General features: G+C 43.4%; 1 protein-coding gene across 4 annotated transcripts in view; it reads left to right on the forward strand.

Annotated features, from left to right (window-relative positions):
- The window catches only part of SECISBP2L (SECIS binding protein 2 like), a 989,501-nt gene that overhangs the window by 608,717 nt on the left and 361,582 nt on the right, over positions 1-19,202 (forward strand). For all 4 annotated transcript variants that reach the window (XM_078684798.1, XM_078684797.1, XM_078684799.1 and 1 more), the window contains 2 exons: positions 2,399-2,540; positions 3,749-3,918. In XM_078684798.1, coding sequence (XP_078540924.1) covers positions 2,399-2,540; positions 3,749-3,918 — 312 coding nt within the window. The remainder of the gene's footprint in view (positions 1-2,398; positions 2,541-3,748; positions 3,919-19,202) is intronic.

The raw sequence follows: 19,202 nt of genomic DNA on the forward strand, positions 1-19,202 counted from the left end.
ATGGGCAACTTGTTTCTGAAAGGGTATGCCATTCCAAGGTCATATTGAAGAAATATGCCGATAAATCACAATCAAATTATTCTCCTTTTCCTTCTGCTTTCTGGGGAGAATTTTTGATAGCCTTTGGTTGCTTTCTCGGTTTGTTCCTAGTCATACACTTCTAATTAAATTTTGACAACTTTTTTTGATCCATTTGTTATAACTCATCGGATAAATCCTGTAGCCTTTCAGTTGCAATTGCCCCGTATCTCAGATTCATTCTATCTTTTGTTCATCCCAACTGAAGCCATGTGGTTCTGATCGTTATCAACTTCCATCTGAACCTCTGCCAGCTATGGTTCAGTGGCAACCAGAATATGAGGTTGAGCAAATTTATATTTCTCTGAAGTTTCAAGAACTTAAATTTCTGTTCTACAGGAAAGATTATTCTGTAGCCTTATTTGGAAGATGTTTTTTCAGTTTATGCTCCCATTTTAGTCCGCCGTTTGTTCAGTTGTAAACCTGGAGCTTCAGGAAGGGGACATGCTGCTATGTCTTTGCCGAGATCTTAACAAAGATTGCAAACCGTGCGCTCCTCACACTGTCAGACTGCTTGTTGCTTTATGCAGCACTCCATGTGCTTGAGCATAGCACACACTCCTGTTTATTTGCTCATGGAGAACTAGAGGGATGTTTTGCAAACTATGTGGCAGTCAGTGATAAGGGCCACAGTGGGCCAGTAGAGTTCAGAGCTGGGCATAGGATGTCAAACTTCAACTTCACGTACCAAATCAAGGCCATGCGTTTCTGAAAAGGGATGTAGACAAGTCTTATAAACCGCCCTTTCCAAGATGATCTGTACAGTGAATTCTTTGGGAGATTCCCATTCCATGATGATGTACTAGTCTCCTGTAATATCAGTTGGAATTGTATATGAGGGCACATTTATAACTGATGGGTGCATCTCATTGCCTATTTTGTCGTATTTTCTCTTGTTTTCTTGTTTACTTTAGTTGGAACCTCCACTGGATCTACTCTGGACATCCTTGCTTGGCCCTTACATTTTCTTTAGTATCGGAGGGAATAGGTTCTTCATCTTAAATCAATAGCTACTTAAATACCAAGGATTTTATTTTACCCTTTTTTGTTTTTTCCCCTCCTAACTGAGACCCTCTTGAGGAGACACTCGACAGCTTTCCAGTGTACTATTATGTGCAGGATGGCACAGTGGGTACAAGAAGGAGCCTTCCTTTCCTCTTGTACTTAAGACCTCAGCCTGCAATTTCAGTGTCCAGCCTGTGACAGTGTTGAAATGTTTTATAGCTCTACTTCTCTATGGTGGGCATGCTTCTTGTAGCCCAATGTCCACCTTGTAGCCCAATGTCCACCTTGTAGCCCATTTAATACAATAAACGACTGGGGAACTGTGATTAACTCCTCTGTCAATGGAATCCACGCTGTTCAAACTATTAAGACTACTTTCTATCGTATAATGTACTCCTTCCCCATCTGGAGCCACCACCAGGAATCCTTCCCAAAGTGTGCCTGCTTGTATCTGAACCAGAGTATGCCAACACTTAACGTGGGCATTCTATTATATATTAAGTATAGACTCTAATTCACATTCAATGTGATTTCAAGAGAATTGGTGATATGTCAATAGATTGTATTGGTTACTTCTAGAGCGGCATGTCAAATTAAAGCTGTCTGTGACTCACTAAGCATTGCACGTTTGTTTATATTTTTTTTAGTCAGAGTAAAGTTCTCCTAATAACTGATTTGTTCCATGTTATCTACCTCTGTGTTTGTTTTGTTTCTTCTGCAGCACAAGGGTTGCTCAACCCTTTACTCAACATGAACACTCTCTTTCAGACAGCTCACCCATCAGCTTAGACATACTGATGGCCATCTGTTCCAGAAAGAGCTAAAGGTTGCGTTTGTGTGTCACTTCTGCTACATGGAGGACAGTTTGGCACCAAGAGATTACATGAGGCAAATGTTTCCTCTCTAAAGCATAACATTGTGTTCCATTGCACATCAAACACATTTAACTATTATAAGAGTAGGAAATAATAGCATTAGTTATCCGCAGTGTAAGTATTTTAAACATTAGTGTTTACTGTTGCTGGTGATCTTTTCTGTTATCAAAAACGACTTTTCTGTCTACTCTGTGATATGCATATTTAAACTATAATTGCATTGCTACAGCAGATTTATGAATTGATTTTTCATTATTTTAATTAATTTAATGTATTGCCTGCTCCAGTCAACTGCACACTGTCCTTCACACATACCTAAATATCCTTTAGTAATTTATGCATAGCTTCCGTTTCCTAAATCTGTGAACTCATGTTTGTGTGGTTGATCAGAGAAATATTAAGCACTTCTTTGATTTGATACTTTAGTATATCATTCACAGGAAGCCCTCTCAAAGGCATCTGGTAAGAAGAGTAAAACCCCTGTGCAGCTCGACTTGGGCGACATGTTAGCAGCTCTTGAAAGACAGCAGCAGGCAATGAAAGCACGTCAAATCACCAACACCAGGCCTTTATCTTACACAGGTATGATGTACATGATTTAGCGTCATATGTTACGTTATTAAAACATAATTGACTGTGTCAATATAAATCATAACATTTCAATAATTGTAAAATAATATAATTTCATTCTTAACATATTCTTCCCTAGAAATACAGAGTGTTTTGTTTCTTGATAGTATTCCATCGTAGCAGGACTGTTGATGCAAAGGTCTGTTATTTTATATTTTGCTATTCATGTTTCAATAATCCCTGCTTTATAAGGGCTAAAATATATAGTTTGGCTTATTTTCATATATATATATATATATATATATATATATATATATATATATATATATATATATATTACCAGGTAACGCTACTGTTAACTCTTGTACCAGATGTATTATACATGAATTAGGCAATTGTTTGTAAGCAGTAATTACTCTACCTTGAAGAAAAATATATTTTTTAAAATAAAGATAATTTTTAGATATTTTTTAAATATCTTTAAATTGTTTTAAGTGTCGTCATGAAATAACAGCAGACTCACACAGAGGAAACACGGTATTTTCTACTTAAATTATTTCGAAATGGTATTTATACCAGGATGAAAACAAAACAACAAGTATTTCAAAACTGCAGTGCATGACTTTGATGGCAAACCTAGGGCTGCAAACATAAGGAATTTTGTCTACATCTATGACTACTTTTGTATTGAGCACATGTCACTTTAAGAAATATCAGAAAAAATGGTAGTAAAAGCAGTTTGAGGCTGTGGAGCGCGTCGTGTGATCAAAGCCCTTCAGGGCTGAAACGCGTAATGGCTGCTGTGTTGTAAACGGAGAAATAAAGAAATTACTTGCATTGAACTATAGGTCCGTGCTCCATTTTTGGTGACGATCCTTGCAAAAAGTGGGTGGAGTACGCTGGATATAAAAAATGTTTAGTTCTTTGATCTAAACTGCATTAAAAGAAACAAAAAGTAATTTCTCAGTAAATTGATTGGTTTTAGATTTACTCTTCTAATTTTCGGTGTTAATTCTTGCACATTCATTTTTTTCTATGATTTTATAATGGTATAGTACTTTTACTGTGGACTAAATACTTCAAATGTTATTTTCAGAACATAGCAAAAAGACCACTTGCCTCCAGCTGAAGAACACAAGATATTACCTGTTTTTCGTGTTGGCCTTGGTATTTGATTAATCTGGAAATCTATTGCTGATAGTGTTTTTTCTTTAATACAGTTGGCAGTGCTGTTCCTTTTCACTCCAAGGATCTTGTCAACAGAAAGGTGCTAATGAAATCAAAGGCCTTGGTTGGGTGTTCCAATCCTCTGGACTCTACTGCTCCGAAATTAAAAAGAGGGAAAGAAAAGGAAGTTACCAAATTGAAGCGACCTACTGCTCTTAAGAAGGTAAGCATGAACATTTTAAAGAAAACACTGCCCCATATAATGTGAAATCGGCATTCTTTGCAAAAAGAATAATATAGACAGTAATGCAGGGTGAGAATAAAATATTTCCTAGCTACGAAAGAACAGTGTAGATTCAATGAAGGACCTGTCCAGAGTACTCTAATTTAAACGCAAAAAGTTCCCATGTCTCTCTCTACGCTTCCTCCTCCTTCATGCTGAAGCCTATTTAATTCATCCACGTGTAGGCAATAAAGGCCCTCCCCAACCTCCCCCCCCCCCCCGACTTCCTGATCTGACCTTGAAGCATATAAGAGAACATTTGTATGTTTGCATGTCCCACTTGTGTAAATATCAATCATTCATAATACCAATCGAATAACATCAAGCAAAGGAACATTTCTTATTCTGTGTCAGGACTAAATGCATTGATATATGGGGTAAAGTACCCCTGCCATATTTTATATGTCTATTGCAAGTCACTGAGGGGGGTTCCATGACCATATGGAGGAATGAGGCCGAAGGAGCTTCTAAGTGACTTGCAATATTCTTATTACGTATGGCAGGGGGTACTTTATTCCTTATAATCCATGGTCACATCATCACCTTTCCCCCAAACCACTTTAATTCTTCTCTCCTAGCTTTTTCATATGAAAGCAAGAGCATGTTTGCAAACATGATAAAAAAATATACGATCTTTAGTGCAAAATTAAACTCCAAAAAGCTATTATATATTTATTGCAAAGACATTAAAGGCCAATAATGCAAGTTATTTTTTGTTTTTAAAAAGAAGTTGCAGTAGAAACTTGCAGAAAATGTTAACTTTTATATAATTTCCCAAGGAGTGTAAAAAATAAACATGCGGCCATAAATATCTAATTTTTCTCTTGTCGATGTACACTTAGTAAAAAAACGGAGCAGTAGCTAGAAAAGCGATGTTTTTTCTTTAAAGATCTTTTTATTGAATAAACAAAAACTAAGACAGAAAAAACCAAAGTGCAGTGCAGTCTCATTAACTTCCAACACTCAGAAAAGCAATGATTTGATCTTCATTCTTTAACCAGCAGCTTTAATTATGCTCCAAGCCTGACCTGCCTTTTCCCTCGGCTGCCGGCAGCAGGCATTGTTGCATAAGAACTCAATGCAATAAGATATTACACTTGCATTCTGATGTTATTTCTTTGTAATTGGGGTCTGGGTGCATCACAAGTCTCTGATTATAAAGAAATGAGAGACTGTTTTTTGTATACAAGACTTGTAGAATCCCATACATTATTAAACTATTTCTGAACTTTTTCATTACAATGGACCCCACGTCTACTACATGCTGCACAATGTATAATATCTTCCAACCTGCTTCTCACCAGAAATGCTTGAGGCTGTTGCCTCTCTCCCAGGACACGTCCCAAAAGGTAGACTTATCAATACCTGCTTCTTATACAACTCAAGAGAGCTAGACAGTATGGTAAAAGACACAGGGTTCAGGAACTGGGTTAAGGATATTCCTAATGGAAATAGATAAATACTTAATAGCCTAACGCCGGAGGTTCCTGCTCCCTAGTCATCTTTATTTACTCCCTGAGCTTAGCTATTTTACTTTAGTGTCAGGCCACCTTGCCAACTTCCTTAATACCTAATTCACATACTTGGCATTTGGGTTCTTAAATAGCATCGGCATTTCCTATACTTTCCTCCCTTTGACATTTCTGATGATACCTCTTTACCTCCTGTAGGTTGAGCTGCCCCGCCACTGCCCCCCTTTTTGCCGAGATAACATCATTTGTGGTAAAAGGGGTGCCAGGTAGGACATCTCAGACAATCTATTGGTCTGAGTGTATAGGGTGCAACATTATTGTTTAGGCAGGAAAGTCTCTTTTAGTCTATAAAGATGCTGTGCTGTGCTGGGACATCACATTTTTCTTTTAATGTGCTGATTTGCAGAGTACCTTGCCTCAGAGGGCAAAACCCTTTGTTGCTGCTGCTCCAGCTGCAGAATCTGGATAGGGCACCAAAAAGGAGTACTGATAACAGAATAAGGGCATTTGCGCTTCTCCCTGGGTGGGTCCACTTATGCTCTGGAGCACTCCGCCAGCAGGGAGGCCTGAGGTTGTGTTGGAGGAAAAAGCCTACGGTAGTGGAAAGCAGCAGGATTGCCCTTCAAATACAATTTTCTACAAAATGAACGTCCAACTGTAATGCATGAGAGAGGAATGTACTATACTTTGATGCCCCCCAGCTTCTTTGGCCAACTCAGCCAAGTGGTATTTGGAACTTTCCGAGTGCCAAGCCCTGCTGGTGTGTGCAGCACCACTGGTGTCCCTACTGAAGAAGGAAAGAGGCATGCTGAGTGCGCAATTACTGTTAAATGGAACTTAGGCCACTTTAATATTTCGGTTTAACGTCCTACATGAGCTACAGCAAGACCTGCGAAACAAAATAGTGCCAATTGCCGACCATTGCAAGTCGCAGTGGTCTCCAAAATGTATCTGATCTCGCTACCTATAGTTCTGCCTTGTCAAAACTTTAAAGTGAGTTCTATCGCTGCAATACTATACAGAGAAAAAAATTCCCTCACTGGCAATACCAGTCATGTAAACAACTAAGTTAAAAACACTCTGCAGAGCAACGGGGAAACAGTATGCGTAGCATCATACAGTGCCCACATGGCTAAGCCAAGCATTTTCTGTCTGTAGTGAGGCTTCTGAAAGAAAAATGTATGTTTGCAGGCCTCATAATGGCAGATGCTCCCAAATCTATTTTTCCAAAAACATTTTTGGATGTGCATGAAACCAAGAAACGGACATAAGCTCTATTCTCATGGCAAATTCAGAGTCATTCTAACCTCTAAGTTTTGGTGTGGCAAAGACAAAAAATCCTGTGGGACTTTGAATGAGAAATAGATCTTTGAAACACTCAGTACAAAACTCTACCTCACCAATCAGCACAATATTTTCCCTGGTCGATCTTGTGTACTTATATACAGTGTTCAGGAAAAATTAATGCAGAGTTGTCAAATGAGGCCACAGTTATTTACAGTAAAAAATGCTTTTCCTTTTGACTAGCCAAGTTAACCATAACTGCAGATTCTTTATCGTGAATCTTTTCTGAATTCACATGCTGTGCATCGTTCCCCCATCTAGTGTTTCGGTCCAGATTTTTCCTTATAACAGTTGTCCCTTTTCTCTGTTTGATTTAAAAATAAAAAGTGTTTCTGGATGTTGGCAGTCCTACTATTTGGTGTCTGATCCTGCCTCTTTTGACGTCGTACATCCCCACTGGAAGCTTCCATGCTTGGTTGCCATCTTCAGATTCTTTTTTTACGCTGTTGGATCAAGAAGCACTGCTAAAGGCTCTCCAAGCATCAAAAAGAAGCAAGATTTCATCGGGAGATTGTTGAAGAAAGAACACGAGACACCGGAGAAGATATCTGATTAGAGTAGTCAAGAGTCTGCACACCAAAGGTAGACTGGAGAAAGTCCAGGGAGAGAGCTCCCTGTTTCATGTGACATGGACAACACACAGTTTCAATTCTGCCTAAAGTGTCACCACAAGTTTGCACAGAAGGATAACCCCAAGGTATGCAACCTCAGCTGCCCAAAAGATCATCGACTGCGATGTCTGTGCAGAATTTAAACCCAAGACTTTAAAGGTGAGAGAGAAACCGAGGCAGGCAAACTATGCCATGCAAGATCAGAAGGAAACTTTGTCGCTGAAAGAGCTTGGGTTGTCAAGCGAGGAAGAGGATAATATTGCCGAGGTGAGTGAAGGAGAGGTCTTGTCTTCGAAATGAGGTTCATCGATGCCGAGAGGGAACATCGCAAATCGAAGAAGAAACAGTTGCAAGTAAAGCCGAAACGCATACAGCGACTCGTTTCATTCATTAGACTCAAGAATAACAAAAGCTGCCTCAGCATCGAACATTTCACCGTCTGAAAGCAAGCAGAAGCCAAAAGAACCTCTTGGGTCCCATTTGAAGGACTGCGCAGGCGGCAGAGCTTTAGAAAAAGCTACGGCATCTATGGAAATCAAATTCAAGAGAGCGAAGAAAACGTTGAGCGAGACTTCGATAACAGAAAGCTTAACGTCCACATCCCCGTTCCAAGCCTAAGTCTGTTCGGCCTGGATCTAATGCAAAAAGGAGCGCCTTGAAGATGAAGAAATGGCAGCGATTCTTCAAAAGAAGAAAGAGTTTGATACCACTCAAGTTTTTCAGGATTCAGCCGAAAGCGTCTACAGAACTTGCTGGAAAGGCCAAGGACGTCCAAGAACTCCATTCCGGACAGCACCAGAACCTCTCGAGGAAGAGGAACAAGACATTCTCTTTGAGGAAGACCTGGAGTCACAGGGCATGTTCCAGAACACAGAACTGCCAGAATACCTCAAGGCTCAGTGGCAGGACTTAAAAACAAGACTCTCCAGAGGCGGGTATAGATACTTATCCATCGAGGTCGTCATCACCAGATAAAAACACAATGTATAATGAGTTGATCAAGAGGACTTCTGTTGAGTACAACTTTCAGCTGGAGGGATAGAAAGCAGTCATGCTTTTTATTGGAGACTTTACTACCATCACAAAGTAAAAGCCAAAGTCTTCCCATTCTCCCAAGTATACTGGACCCAGGAAGAGAGGCTTTCAAGGAACCCACAACATGCAGTTCTGTAACTCAAAGGGCCGAAAAGAAATTTAAGCATTCATGAAAGGCCCTCTTTAAATTGTAAAGACAGTCACAGCAGACTATTTCAGCAACAGCAAGCAAGAGATGAAATCACTACATCCGTCCCGCCTCCGGGCAAAGAGAGGAAAAAGATGGACATGGCAGGAAGAAAATTATTTGAAAGAGGTGCTGCTACTCAATGGTCCATTGCCCACTCTAATGCCCTGCTCAAGGGGTATACATATCCGCACTAGGAGGAGATGGCAGAACTCAAACATCTGCTTGAACAATACCAGAGGGGAGCGGCATCCCTTTCTGAAGAAGAGCATAATATTGCCAACACTTGCCTGAAATCAGCACAAGATTCTGCGGTTACAGCAAATAGGCATATGATGGGAGGAACCACCCTAAGAAGACACCCTTGGCTAAGGGTGTCTTGATTCAAAACTCAAATACAAGCTAATATCATTAAAACACTGTTCAATGAGGAGCAACTCTTTGGCAGTACAGTGGATGATACCATGCAACAGAAGAACAATGAAACAGCAAAGTCAATGGGAGCATTGCAATTTAAGGGAAACCTAAGAAGAGGATCCACACCCACTAGGAGACCTGTGCGGATAGGGAGTTTCGAGAGCGCAACTTCACATCAAGTGTTCAGGGTACAAGCAAATCGCAAACACCAATGCAATAATGGCAGTAACAATCTACTCCACAACAACATTAGGGATGACCAAGGGGAAGACTGCAGCCGCAAAGGGGAGCAGCAGCTCCAACCAGTAAGTGACTCGACGCTCCAGAGTACGTATGGCAACAATAAATCTAAAATATGCATATCTCCACATCCCAATGAACGACAGGCACAAGACATACTTGCATTTTGTGGTAAACTGAGAACATTCATCAGTTCACAGTGCTAGCATTCAGAATAAAGTCAACACCCAGTGTATTTACAAAGTGCCTAGCAGCAGTGGGTGGGGAAGCAAGGAATACATGTGGTACATTTAGGCAACTAGCTTGGAAAAGCAGACTCTCAACACAAGTGCAAAGAGCACATGAACATAGTGATAGAAACACTATACATCTTGGGATTTTCACTAGACAGAGAGAAATCATCATCCAAACAAGAAAAGCTGTTCACGTGAGCAAGAAGCAACTCTATAGAAACAAATGCATACCGTTGTGAGAAAAGTATATGTCTTTATTTAAAGAAACTCACCAATTAAAGAAGGGTCAGTCTCTGAATGTGAGGACAGAGAGGAAATTCAGGGAAAGATGGCCTCCTGCATAACTCTCAGACCATATGCAAGGCTACATATGAGGCCAACTAAAGAATGGGTTTGAACTCAGTGGTCATAATCCACAGCGAGTTGGAAAGATCTAGTTGTTGTCACACAGAAAGTGTAGGAAGAAATAGCATGGTGGAACAGAGCAAATATAAAAACGAACACCATTATCAGAACCAACTCCCACAATAATCATTACCACAGAGTCCTCACATATGGATTGGGGAGCGCATATGGAAAGACTCAAAATCAGGGGGATTTGGAGAGAACAAGTACAACTTATCAATAAACTTGAACTAAAGACAGTGTTGCTAGCTTAAATAGCATTTCAGAAACCGCTATGGGGAAGTAATTGCAGATTAAAACGGACAATAGACCATTGTTGTATCTCAACAAACAAGGGGTAACACAATCCTTTGAAATGTCAAAACTAGTGCAATAAGTCTGGAGATGGGCCACCCAGAAAAATACAAGGATAACGACAATTCCCCTTCCAGGAAAGGACAATGTGAGAGCAGACCGACTAGGCAAGCATCCTCCTCGCATGAGTGGGAACTCCATCAAACAGTACTCAAACAGAAAACACAGAGTGCTAACTCTTCGCGAGAAAAGCAAAAAGAACAAATGATTGATGGAATGCTGAACAATGCAAACATTCATCCATCGTCACAAACATCTGAGTTTAATATATTGTGTTTATTGCACACACCGCCACCCCACTTTGAACTGAGCCATATGCAAATCAGTCATGACCCTGCTCCTCCTCGGAACAGTCCAGCCTGAACTTCCAAGCCAGGTCCTACCTGGACTGGAAACAAGCATTCTGGGACTTGTTTCGGGGTATCGCCCAATATCAGTCAGGTTAGCTTGACTCCAGTGGCACAGTGAGCACAGGATCCACGGTTAAGCATACCCTTCCCACTTAGGAATGGATTAAACCCAGATCTCTGTGACTCGGGCGTTCCATCAACATTTGTTCTTTTTGCTTTTCTCGCCCTATGTGAGAAGGGTATGTCTAGACATGGTTCCCTTGCTCACCGTGCCACTGGATTCAAGCTAGCCTGGCTGATGAGGAGTGATACCCCAAAACCGGTCCAAGGATGCTTGTTTTCTGTCCAGGGAGGACCTGTCTTGGGAGTTCGGGCTGGACCATTCCCAAGAGTAGCAGGGTCAAGACTGATTTGCATATGGCTGGTTCAAAACTGGTGTGTCGCTGTGAGCAAAAAACAGTGGATTAAACCCGGATCTTACCCGGATCTTACTGACTGAGGGTGAATGTTTGAATTGTTCAGCATTCCGTTCATCATTATTTCTTTTTGCTTTTGTAGCCCAAAGTGGGAAGGGTATGCTAAGACGTGTGTCCCATGCTCACTGCGCCACTGTATTCAAGCTAGCCAGGGTGATGAGGTATGATACCCCGAAACCGGTCCAAGGATGCTTGTTTTCTGTCCAGGGAGAACCTGGTTTGGTAGTCCGGGCTGGACTGTTCCCATGAGGAGCAGTGTCGAGACTGATTTGCATATGACTAATTCAAAACTCTGGTGGCGTTGTGAGCAAAATAGTGATGGATTAAACCCAGAACTTTGTGACGGGGGAGAATGTTTACATTGTTCAGAATTCTGTCCTCATTTGTTCTTTTAACTCTTCGCGTCCAGGCACCCACATCCCCATTCCCTGGGCAATGCTCTGTCGATAGACTGGTCTGGGAGATTTGCTTACTCTTTTCCCCATCCCACTTTTACACAAGGTAATCGGTAAATGCAAGCAGTCACCAATGACTGATACTCATCGCCCCACAGTCCGTGTTTTCCAGGTTGCGACAGCCAGACAGTCATTCTGTGCAAGTGAGCAAGCGAGCTCCGCTGCTCCTCAACCTCAAACCACTAGCCCCCCATAACAGCCGACAACCAAGAGAGACACAGCCGCAGCCGGAAAAAGAGCTCCGCAACTCAAGCCCCCGCAGCAGACGGCAGCCAGAAGCAGGTGAGCCACAGCCGTGCTACGGCGAAAGGAAAAAAAGTGCCGAGTGAGCAGTGCACGGCTGGGAGAGAGTGGGGGAGAGGGTGAAAGTAGTCCGCATCTCCCCCCCCCCATCCTGTCCTTATGCAAGTGGAGTGAGATTGCTCTTTACCTGGCGAGGCTTGGTTGGGTTGGAGCGGCTGATCCAGGAAAGAGCCGGTAGAAGGACTTACTCGCCAACCTCCAAGGCTGAGGCAAAGACTGAGGCTCGACCCACAGAAGCAGCAAGAGGGAGAGGCACCATGAGGTGTTCTGTCTTTCTGAGGGTAAACTACCTTGCTGTTGGTCGTTCCTGCTCGCCCTCTCCTGCAGCCTTGCTGAGCCTGGTCTCCCTCCCGCCGCCGCTGTAGTCACCTTAGCGGCCGCCGAGCGGAGGGAGACTACATCTCCCAGCCTGCCCAGCGACCCGGAAACACTCCAGCGGAGGTCACCGCGCCCGGAGGCGCTAGAAAACCGCTGCTCCCTCGGCGGAGCGGGTGTTCTGTCTTTCTGAGGGTAAACTACCTTGCTGTTGGTCGTTCCTGCTCGCCCTCTCCTGCAGCCTTGCTGAGCCTGGTCTCCCTCCCGCCGCCGCTGTAGTCACCTTAGCGGCCGCCGAGCGGAGGGAGACTACATCTCCCAGCCTGCCCAGCGACCCGGAAACACTCCAGCGGGGGTCACCGCGCCCGGAGGCGCTAGAAAACCGCTGCTCCCTCCGCTTCGCGGGACGCGAGCGGGACGCCCGGACGAAGCCCGGACAAAGGGCGGGCCGTCTGAGGCCGTCCGAGGTTGGCCAGGGTTGGGTTGGGCCAGTTACTCTGCATGAAAACCTGATTTGAGGAGGTGAGCTTGTGTTATAGCTGGGGGCTATTGATTTTATTGTCTCCCTCTTGGAGCGTCTGGTTTGCCACGTGTTTCTGAAAACATTGTTTTATTGTGAAGCATGCCCGGCAAAAAGCTATCCCCTGCAAAAAACACTATGGACAACTATATCTTTCAGGTAGTTGCCAAAATTAACAATGACAGGAGATCTTCACTTGGCTTGAGCTCACCATCTGCCCTATGCTCACCAACTTCGCCGGTTTCAGTTCCAGTCGAACCCTCAGAGCAATCTAGCTCCTGCTGTGCACTTGTAAATGATTCTGACCAAGCTGATACCTCTGTAACGAATCGGTCGGTTCTTATTGAGCTGGACAGCGAGACTGAGACGGAGACTAATCAACATTTACCTGAGGATAAAGCCCCTACTCCGGTGCCTGCTCCACGCTCCACCAGAGGGGCTAAAAAGCCACAGCCACAGCCAAAACGATTCGGGCTCAGATCAAGTCGGAGAAAGATCGCATCCCCTCCCAGTAAATCCGTGAGGGAAGAAGATGACACTTCAGATGACGTTTCTGTCATTCACTAGTGGTCAATTTAAGAACTTACTGAGTATGATAGACATTAAGATAAAGGACATTGTTAATCCACTGCTAGGTAGAATTGATAAACTCACTAAAGAAGTGAATCGCCTTGGGGGTCTACTGAATCAAACCTTATCTGAAGTAGGTAAACTACCAGATGCTGTCTCTAGTAGGGTTGAGTCTAATAGGGCCTCTTGTTCTTTGGTGGGTGCTGGGGTCTCCTCACTACCAGATCCTCCGGTGGCTCCCCTGATATCCATTCTAGATAGTGCAGAGAACAAAGCTGTTCCTCCAGATCCATCCTCCGCCCCAGAATCTGTAAATGGCTCGGTAGAGCTGATAGTTGAGGCCTCTCCTTTGGTTTTGGTTTTAGCCAATGTTCCTCTCCTGCAGCCTGGTCAGGAAGAATCTACCTCATCCCTATTATCTAAAGCCCTTTATTGGTTAACAAACAATATGTTAATAACTCCTAGGGGTAAGCACCAATTGGCTGAAGAAATAGTAAAGGCCAGAAGGGTGAGGTGGATAGGCAATAGCGCAAAGAAGTTTCAGGGTGATTGTGTTGTTCTACATTTCTCTGACCCAGAGGTTTTGGCCAATATTCTACCTAACCTTCTACCTCCGCAACGGAGATCGACTGAAATCATTCCACTCACTCTAGACTTCTTCTATCAATGTAGTGGGAGGGTCTCTAACAAAACAATGCTAAAAACTAAGTGGAACATTGTTCCAACAAAAGGGCGGAGGGAAGTCAAGCGGCCAGAGTGGGGTCTAAATTTGGAGAACAGATTTTCAGCCTTTTCTAACTTAGATGACTGTGATTGACTCCCTATTAAACTAAGCCCAGTACCACTAGTTAATGGGGATCAGTTTCTGGATAGCTTACCTGCCCAGAGTGCTGATTGCCCTACTAACGATTTGTTGAATAACCTGGTTGCCCAAGCAGATGGTGAGGCCTGTGTACTAAATTCTTTCCCTGGATTAGGCCAGGGACGTTTGTTAGGGGTTGCTAACCTACTCTCCTGGAACATAGCTGGTCTGACATCCAAACTCGACTGTGGTGACTGGCTTGGTTTTGTTACCCAATTTGATATTTGTATATTCCAGGAGACTTGGGCATGCGATCCTGTCTTTTTTTTAGGCTACTTGAATTTCTATGTGCCAGCTGTCAAGGCCCGAAAGGTAGACCTATGGGGGGGCTTACTATATGGATTCGACAGTCACTAAATTTCTCAGTTAAAAACATAGCTATCGGACACAATGATATTCAGTTCATTAGGATTTCTAATGACAGAACAGGGTCACTTGACATTTACAACGTTTATATTAGGAGCTCCAAGGGTCGTTCTGAAACAATATTAGCCCTGGTCGACCTTATCGACGATCACTCTGATAAAAATAATATTGTTATAGCAGGAGACCTTAATAGGACGTTTGAGCCTTTGGTTGCGGGAGATGCTTTTACTGGTGCTGATGAGGACTCCTTTTGGGATATCCCTGAGCTGCATCTGAAACCAGTCTCCCGATGGACCGAGGATATAATAACTATCAATGCAATGTGTCTGGAAAAAGGTTTGAGAGCTATGAATGGGCGAAAAGCTAGGGATAAAAATGGTTCACCAACTTTCGACAATGGGAGGCACAAAAGTCGAATTGACTACGTGATCTGTAGTTTGCATCTGTGGCCTACTCTTTGTGACATGGAAGTCATTATACGACCTGAGAGTGACCACAACCCCTTATGTGTGTCTCACAAATGGTGGCCTGCTGAGTCAAACCCTATCTGCCCGAATGAATTAGTTCCTCCGCCCATTATCCCTGAGAACAATATGCGCAGGTTAAGATGGGACACTGTAGCGAGAAATCAGCAGGTTATTGATATTATTAACAGTGAAACTGATCTAGCCATACTTGCCATGGAACTGGCTAATGCCTCTCCTAAGGATCTGGGGGAAGTGGTTAAAATACATGATAGCCTCTTTGCTAAGATCAAAGTGCACTTCCTAAGACCTGACAAGCACAAGGGGGCTATCACCCGCAAAGATGCTAGATGGTATAACTCTGATTGTAGGAAGGCAAGACTCGACCTTGGCCGGGCAATTAAGAAGCGAGACTGTGTGTCTGTTCCTCTAGCCAGGAAGGAGTACAAAGTGTGCATTGCTAAAGCTAAGAGGGATTGGGACGAACAACACTGGTGCAAACTGAAAAAGGCCAGTGACAGGAAGGATTCCAGAGCATTCTGGAATATTGTAAAATGGGGTTCTGAGAGAGCTGAAGAGTCTCCAAGTAATAATGTCTCACAGGAGGCATGGGTTAAATTCTTTAGTTCGCAATACTCTCTTAATACCCGGGTCTCAGATGAGGACAGCATTGTTATGAAGTTTTTTGAAGGCAATCATTTTAATTACAAAGAGATTATGTCTGCTATTTGTGCAGTAAAATGTGGGCGAGCTCCAGGTCAAGATGGAGTGCCCGCTGATATATTTTTAAACGATAGTGAACGCTGGTGCAAATATATACATTTGCTTATTAATTCTATTGCTCAGGGAGCAGATGTCCCAGATTCATGGAGGGGTGCAGTTATTATCCCCGTGTACAAAAAGGGGGACCGTGCTCAGCCCTGTAACTACAGGCCTATTAGCCTCATTGATACTGTACAAAAAATTGTGGGTCGTGTGGTGGTCAATAGGCTTCTCGACTGGGCTGAGGATTTTAATATCTTATCTCCATTCCAAGCAGGTTTTAGAAGGGCAACAAGCACGATTGACCAAGTGTTCCGTTTCCAATTGTTACAGTGGAAAACCGTGGTTTTGGGGGGGTGCAGCCTGTACGCGGCATTTGTCGACTTGCGGGCTGCATTCGACCTGGTCCCGCGTGCGAAACTGTGGCAAGTCTTGCATAGTCTGGGGGTCTCTGATGAGTTATTAACTATGATACTGCGCCTCCACGAGTCTAACTATGCAAAAAGTCAGTGGGGCGGCCACGGGATGGTCACTCCTGATTTCCGTGTTGAAAAAGGGGTCAGACAAGGGTGCTCAATGGCTCCTACTCTATTTACATTGTTCATAAACGGTGTAGTTTCACGATTGGTAACTGCGAATGTGGATGCTCCTTCTCTTGCAGGCCTAAAAATCCCCATACTAATGTTTGCGGACGACACGCTAATTTTATCAAAAACCCCTAGTGGCCTACAGCGTGCTCTGACAATTTTTGAGAACTTTTGTGGGGAACATGGACTGGAGGTGAACACTACGAAAACTAAATTAATGAGCTTTAAGCCGCAGCGTAGCTTCAAGTCCAAATTTATGATGAGCGGCGGGCCTTTAGAGTTAGTTAAATCATTCACCTACCTAGGTATCCAAATAGCTGATGACCACAGGTGGAACCAGCATATAAAAATTGCTATCTTGCGACACAAACAAATAGCTGGCACAATTAATTCTGAACACAGGAAGTCGCTAACTAAACCAGTTAAACCAGCCCTATTGGTATATGAAGCAAAGGCTATTGGGTCTGCACTTTATGGCGCAGAAATGTGGGGCTTTGAAAATCTTACATTTTTGCAAGCCTCTGAAAATAAATTTTTAAGAACTCTCACCGGTACACCCAAAAGTACTCCACTGTTGCCCCTCCGATACGACCTAGGAAGGAAACAAATCAAGGACTTGGCTAGATTACGCCCGATCTTATATTGGCGCAGACTCTGGACCACTCCTGAGCTCTCACATTATGCCGCGGGTTTTGTGGATGTCATCAAGGCTGATGGCTTCCACAAGATAAGCTGGCTTAAATCTCTGAAAACTATACTGTTTGAGCTAGGGTTAAGTTCTCTATGGCAGGACCCGGCAGGGGCATCATTCCCTTCTAAGCGGGTCTTAAAAAATATTTTTGGGGAATGGGCTGCTACCAAAATTTTAAATGCTTCAAACTCTGGGTCGATGTCTTTGCATTTCCTTGAGGCTAAAATGTATCCAGTCCTGGAACCATATTGGGACATCATCTCCAAACCAGGTGATAGGAAGCTTTTATTCCAACTGAGAGCTGGTGCACTTCCTATAAAAACATTGACAGCTAAATGGGGTTCAGGTGGTAGTAACACCTGCCCAGCCTGTGGGTTGGGGAGCGAGTCTCTGGGTCACTTTCTGTTTTCATGCAGATCTTATGCTATTCCAAGACGAGTGTGGTTAGCTCCTATGTGTAGGAACCTTGGGACATCATGTAGCTCTGTAGCTATGCGAATCATATGTACGAGTCCAGTTTCTTGGATCCTGATAGCCACAGCAAAGTATCTGGGTTGGGCGTGGACGCTCAGGCAGAGACTGCTAGTTAAATAACTATTCTCTGTCTGACAAACTAGACAGAGACTGCTAGTTAAATAACTATTCTCTGTCTGATAAATTGGTCCCCATGAATTTGACATTACTGCTTTTTTAATTATCAATGATCTTGAATCAAGATAGAGACTGCTAGTAACTAACTATTCTCTGTCTTGATTAATTGTTTTTTTGCACTTGTATAATTGCTTTTAGACTCCGGCGTTTTACATCTTGGAAATTATCCTTGTCAAATGTTTTAATCCTTTTATAACCGAATGTATTTTTATCTTTACCTTATAGTGTTGTGTCAATGTGCTTGATTGTAAATTTAATTCGCTTTTTACAACTCTTGTGTATACTATGCTTTTATGAGTAATAACTCGAATAAAGCACTTTTTGACTTTGACTTGACTTGGCACCATGAGAGGCACATACAGGCACACACAGGAGGTACGCACCAGCGGTTAATGCCTAGGTGACAGACGGAAGCAGCAACATAATCACAAATACCACAGAAATTAGTTCAGGATCTAGCTCAATCAATCAACGGTAACTGACTTTTGCCTTTTCCACTGCCAGACTCCACTGGATTCCACCAGACTCTACAAGACTCTATCAGACTCTACCAGACCTGACCACTGAATTTAGGGATGCTGGCCTCAAAGGGCTCACGGGCTCAAAGGAGTCAGCGCAACAAGGGTCGCATGGGCAAGGGTAATACTCCGTGAAGAAGAAGAAAAAAGAGGAAAAGAATCGGGAGTAGGAACAAAAGCAGGAAGACAAAAAAGATCACTAGAAGATCCGGGAGATCTAGGGATCCTCACGTACCCCTGAACCCTACCAAAAGATCTAGGAGAGCAAACAAGGGCAATAAGAAATCCAATACAGACTTTGAGTGCTGGCATAGACGAACTGAAGAAAGGGGCGGTGGAATGCGAAAAGGAAGGAGGAGGAAATGAGCGGCTGATCCCCCTGACCCCCTTTCTCCCAGGTCATCCCAGCCCTGAACTTTCACGAAACCTTAAAGGGTCAAGCTTCCAACCTAAAATTTATAAAAAATTCTCATTCATAAAGGACGCTGGTTCAGTCCTTTGCTTGAACACCCGGCAGCCCAACAACCTGCCAACTCCGATACTACCGGTTTCCTACGCATCAGAACAAGGGATTCAGACAGAGCAAATGAAAGAGCCAATGAGAGGGTTGAAGAGAAAGCCCCCTCCAGAGGCGATGGACGACGAAGATGGAGAAGGAGGGGGGGAGGAGGAGACGAAGAAGACAGCAACGACAGGGATCGCCCAGACACTACACAGACTGAAAACCAGAGCGGAAACTACAGCGAGTTCCACAGAGGGGTGACCCTTACGATGACCACCAGGAAGTGGGGCCCCGATTTGGACCCGGGCTCTATCCCGGCCCAGGCGCATGAATTAAAAACAAAGGCATCCATGAGCAAACAGCAAGATTCTACCCAGAGTGCCCTGAGCACGGGTTCTATAATAAACTGGACCCAGAAGGACACCATCAAACCACCGGGAGTAAAATGCACCCCAGAAGACTGGCTCAACATCGCCAGAGACTCTGAGGAAAATCCAGGGATTCAAATGGCTCCTAAGGTGTCCAGCATACCTG

The sequence above is a fragment of the Lissotriton helveticus genome, chromosome 3_2, assembly GCF_964261635.1.
Source record: "Lissotriton helveticus chromosome 3_2, aLisHel1.1, whole genome shotgun sequence".
Classification (NCBI taxonomy): Eukaryota; Metazoa; Chordata; class Amphibia; order Caudata; family Salamandridae; genus Lissotriton; species Lissotriton helveticus.